This window comes from Protobothrops mucrosquamatus, unplaced genomic scaffold (assembly GCF_001527695.2).
Source record: "Protobothrops mucrosquamatus isolate PMUCROS unplaced genomic scaffold, P.Mucros_1.0 scaffold3219, whole genome shotgun sequence".
Classification (NCBI taxonomy): Eukaryota; Metazoa; Chordata; class Lepidosauria; order Squamata; family Viperidae; genus Protobothrops; species Protobothrops mucrosquamatus.
This window is the reverse complement of record NW_015389216.1, coordinates 92,543-97,361: the sequence shown is the minus strand read 5'-3', so window position 1 is coordinate 97,361 and position 4,819 is coordinate 92,543. Positions and strand designations below refer to the sequence as shown.

The 4,819-nt window shown below is 46.0% G+C and overlaps 1 protein-coding gene across 1 annotated transcript in view; it reads left to right on the top strand.

Annotated features, from left to right (window-relative positions):
• Positions 1-1,027: 1,027 nt before the first annotated feature.
• SAMD10 (sterile alpha motif domain containing 10) overlaps positions 1,028-4,819 on the top strand; it is a gene marked incomplete at its 5' end in the record, with an annotated part of 14,105 nt that continues 10,313 nt past the window's right edge. The window contains one exon of the mRNA XM_029286268.1: positions 1,028-1,212. Within this exon, the coding sequence (XP_029142101.1) occupies positions 1,028-1,212 (185 nt within the window). The remainder of the gene's footprint in view (positions 1,213-4,819) is intronic.

Sequence of the window (4,819 nt, the reverse complement as noted above, 5' to 3'; positions counted from 1 at the left end):
AGGCATCCTTGCCAAGGTTCTGCCGTTCATAAGTGATTTTTCCGGGCCTGCAAACCAAGTGTGCAAGCAGAACTCAAAAGGGCAGAGCCCCATCGATTCTCTGAGGGGGCCAACACTGAGCCAGCTTTATTATTATTTTTTAATATATTTATTAGGGTTTTATCCCACCTTTATTGCTAACTCAAGGTTCGCAAAGATTCATAGTACTCCTTCCACTTCCTCTTTACCTGCAAACAACAACCTGTGAGTTGGTTTGGGCTGAGAGGGAGGGATTGGGCCAACATCATCCAGCTAGTTTTCATGCCTGAGGCGGAACTAGAACTCACTGTCTTCTAGTGACTGGCTCAAAGTCACCCAGCCAGCTTTCATGCCTTAGGCGGAACTAGAACTCACCGTCTCCTGGTGATTGGCCCATAGTCACCCAGCTGGCTTTCATGCCTGAGGCGGAACTAGAATTCACTGTCTCCTGGCGATTGGCTCAAAGTCACCCAGCCGGCTTTCATGCCTTAGGCGGAACTAGAACTCACTGTCTCCTGGCGATTGGCTCATAGTCACCCAGCTGGCTTTCATGCCTGAGGCGGAACTAGAACTCATTGTTTCCCGGCGATTGGCTCAAAGTCACCCAGCCGGCTTTCATGCCTGAGGCGGAACTAGAACTCACCGTCTCCTGGCAATTGGCTCAAAGTCACCCAGCCNGGCGATTGGCTCAAAGTCACCCAGCCGGCTTTCATGCCTGAGGCGGAACTAGAACTCATTGTCTCCCGGCGATTGGCTCAAAGTCACCCAGCCGGCTTTCATGCCTGAGGCGGAACTAGAACTCACTGTCTCCCGGCGATTGGCTCAAAGTCACCCAGCCGGCTTTCATGCCCAAGATGACACTAGAACTCACCATCTCCTGGTTTCTAAGCCAACACCTTAAACCCAACACCAAATTAAATCCTTGGGGTTTTTTTCCTGCGCAATGTGGGGGGGAGGGACCAGTAGCTAGAAGCTGACAAATTATTGTCGCACATTCTCTGCTCCACAGTGGCTGCAACTCACTTTGGCTTCTGCCCGAACCTCCTGGAGCACACTGTATCGGCCGAGAATCTCAGTTACCGCCTGCAGAGGACTTCAGGCGGCAATCTCACCTGGCATGACGGGCGAAGCCAGAGGACAGCTGGCGGGAGACCTGTCAAACTCCTTCAGCAACCAGGGACTGAGAACTCCCAGGTAGGTTGACACTCGGCCCCTCTCCATAAATAAACAAACCAACGGAGTACTGAAGGTCTACGGCAGGGGTAGTCAACCTTGGCTCTTTTATGACTCGTGGACTTCAACTCCCAGAATTCCAGGAATTCTGGGAGTTGAAGTCCACGAGTCATAAAAGAACGAAGGTTGACTACCCCTACGGAGATTCTCAATCATGCAGGTCAGGGTTGTCCCAAAATAATAATAATAATAATAAAGTTGGAAGGGACCTTGGAGGTCATCAAGTCCAACCCCCTGCTCAGGCAGGAAACCCTACACCATTTCAGACAAATGGCTGTTCAGTCCCTTCTTAAAAACTTCCAGTGTTGGAGCATTCACCGCTTCTGGAGGCAGGTTGTTCCACTGGCTAATTGTTCTAACTGTCAGGAAGTTTCTCCTTAGTTCTAGGTTGCTTCTCTCCTTGATCAGTTCCCATCCGTTGCTTCTTGTCCTGCCTTCAGGGGCTTTGGAGAATAGCTTGACTCCCTCTTCTTTGTGGCAGCCCCTGAGATATTGGAACACTGCTATCATGTCCCCCCTCGTCCTTCTCTTCGTTAACATCTTTGAAGATGTTTCACTTCTCATCCAAGAAGCTTCTTCCATTCTGACTGAACAGTGGAGAGTGGAAGGATCTATATTCCTGGCAGTCATCTGGTCGTTTGTACTCTGTCTGAGAATCGTTGAGGCCACCTGGAGGTTTCTCTCTCTCCTCAGGGTCACCTGAGTGGTGCAAATGGGTGTGGAGCCTTCTTGGAACTGCTGGAAGGACTGTGTTGTAAACTGGAGATAGATGATGTTGTATCCACCCCCCCTCTGTTGAGAGAGGGCTGAACAGGGAGGGATACGACATCACCTGTCTCCAATCTACAACACAGTCCTTCCAGCACACTCATTTGCACCACTCAGATGAGCCTGAGGACACAGATAAGCCTCCAGGTGGCCTCAATGACTCTCTAAAAGGATGCAAATGACCAGCGGTCTGCAAGGAGTATAAATCCTTCCATTCCCCACCATCCAGTCAAAGCTGGAAAAGCTTCTTGGATAAGAAGTGAAACACCTTCAAGGAAAAACAAGAAAGTCCAGTTGCCTCCTAAAAAAGCACCTTTGGGATAAATAGAGGACTGCAGTGGCTGCCATGGAGCTACCGGATCAGTAAGTCCTGAAAATATTGGCAGCACTTAGCAGTGTGTGTCATTTGCAGCAGCAACTTTTGGAAGTGTCTAATTTGAGTTTTGGGCTGTGCAAGTCTGCTGGCCAGGCCACATGTCGCCCCAGACCAGGGGTAGGCAACTTTGGCTCTTTTGTGACTCGTGGACTTCAACTCCCAGAATTCCTGAGCCAGCTTGGAAATTCCTGGCTCAGCTTGGAAACCTCTCTCTTTCCCCTCAGCATGGCTGGTTCAGGAATTCTGGGAGTTGAAGTCCACAAGTCATAAAAGAGCCAAGGTTGCCTACCCCTGGGCATGGGTGACAGCCAGCAGGGTACAAATTGCCTGGATTCAGCTGATGACCTTTTGATAATTAAACCTTTCATCATTTTTTATATCTTCTGGCAGACACACAAACACACACACCTCCTGTTTTGGGTTAATAATTTTGTTCTAGTTCAGGGGTAGGCAACCTTGGCTCTTTTATGACTCGTGGGCTTCAACTCCCAGAATTCCTGAGCCAGCCATGCTGAGGGAAAAGGGAGAGGTTTCCAAGCTGAGCCATGCTGGCTCAGGAATTCTGGGAGTTGAAGTCCACGAGTCATAAAAGAGCCAAGCTGGCCTACCCCTGCCCCAGACTGTCCGTTGCGCAGGCCTGCCATAGAAAATGATCTCCATGTGAGTCAAACATGACTTCCTGCCTAGATCTGAGTGAGCGAGTGTGCAACACACGTTCCAAAGGTGCTTTTTCAAAAGGCAATTGGATGATAGGGAGAGAAGAGAAATGAATTCAGACTTTTTTTGGGGGGCCAATTTGCAAAAAAATAAACGTATGTGTCTCTAGATACCGGCTACTTATAACTCTGTGACAAAAGGAATTCTGGAGAATGCTGTTTTCTTTCAGGAGAAGATGCTGTCACTCTTGGGCACAGATTGCTTAAATCAGTTTCCAATTTGCCTTTGGAAATAAGCCATGAACGCCGTCCATGCAAGCTGCATTTTGCTCCAGTTTCACAAATCAGGATTAGTGAGATCCAGCCTGCTGTGAACGGCCAAGATTTAAAGGGAAAAGTTATCACAGAGCAGACAAAGGAGTAAAAAAAAGAATGATTTAATAGTATAGAATGGAGAATAATGGATTACAGTTAGTCCTTGTTTAGCAACCACAATTGGGACCAGCCACCTGGTCGTTAAGCAAAGCGGTCAATAAGTGAACCCACGTCTGTGCTTCTGATCTTCCTTCAACTTCCCTATTTGTTTTACAGACCTGCCAAAATCATAAATGCAAGGATTGGTCATAAAATTACTTTTTCAGCACCATCATAACTGAACAGCCGCTAAAGGAGGCAGTCGCTAAATGAGGACTCCCTGTAAAGTTACCAAAAAATCAGATTCTAATTAATAGTGAAGGATAAATTTCCTAAACTTTCTTAACCACCTCAAAATGAGATTAGCAGCAACTGTAACAACGCATGTGCGCTTGCTTATAAAAATGTTGAATTAGGTAAAATTCTTTTTTTTTTTTTAAGAGGTGCAGTTCTGAGGTTGGAAGATTAACTCGTGTAGTTTGGTCTTGTCCTATTAGGATCATATTCTGGGAGACCCTCCACATGATTTGAATCCTTTGCTGTGAATTAAAGGTAGACATGCTTGTTTTGGCTGTACCTGCAGCATTTGGAATTCATCATATTTTGAAAAATGGCGGGCATTTTGGAAACGGTCATTGACTAAAGGCAATTATCACCCTGGTCAACAGCAGATTTCCAGCAGTGGGTTGTTGATATGCATTTTCTGTCAAAATATGAATTAGATGGTTATTGAAGAGACCATGATGGAGACATTAGAGAATATGTTTCTCAAACTTGGCAACTTCAATATGTGTGGACTTCAACTCCCAGAATCCCTCATATTAGGGGTGGGCAACTATGGCATCTTTATGACCTGTGGACTTCAACTCCCAGAATCCCTCATAGTAGGGGTGGGCAACTATGGCATCTTTATGACCTGTGGACTTCAACTCCCAGAATCCCTCATAGTAGGAGTGGGCAACTATGCCATCTTTATGACTTGTGGACTTCAACTCCCAGAATTCCCGAGCCAGTCATGCTGGCTTGTGAATTCTGGGAGTTGAAGTCCACAGGTCATAAAGATGGCGTAGTTGCCCCCCCCCTGCTATACAGGAAGCCCATTACTGTTTTAGTTGCCTTTTTATAGCATAATTACTCCGGCCTCCTTTTAAAATTATTATTATTATAATTAAGTTTCCAGCGTGTATCATTAACTCTGTTTCACGTAAGTCTACTTTTATTTTGTTCATTGGTTTAAACACAGTAAAAAATAATTTAAAAAATAAAATAAAACACAAAACATAAAGCAATATTATCCTAAGGCTAACTGCGGCTTCACAGTGAACACAAAAAAACAAAATCTTGCAACAGCTGT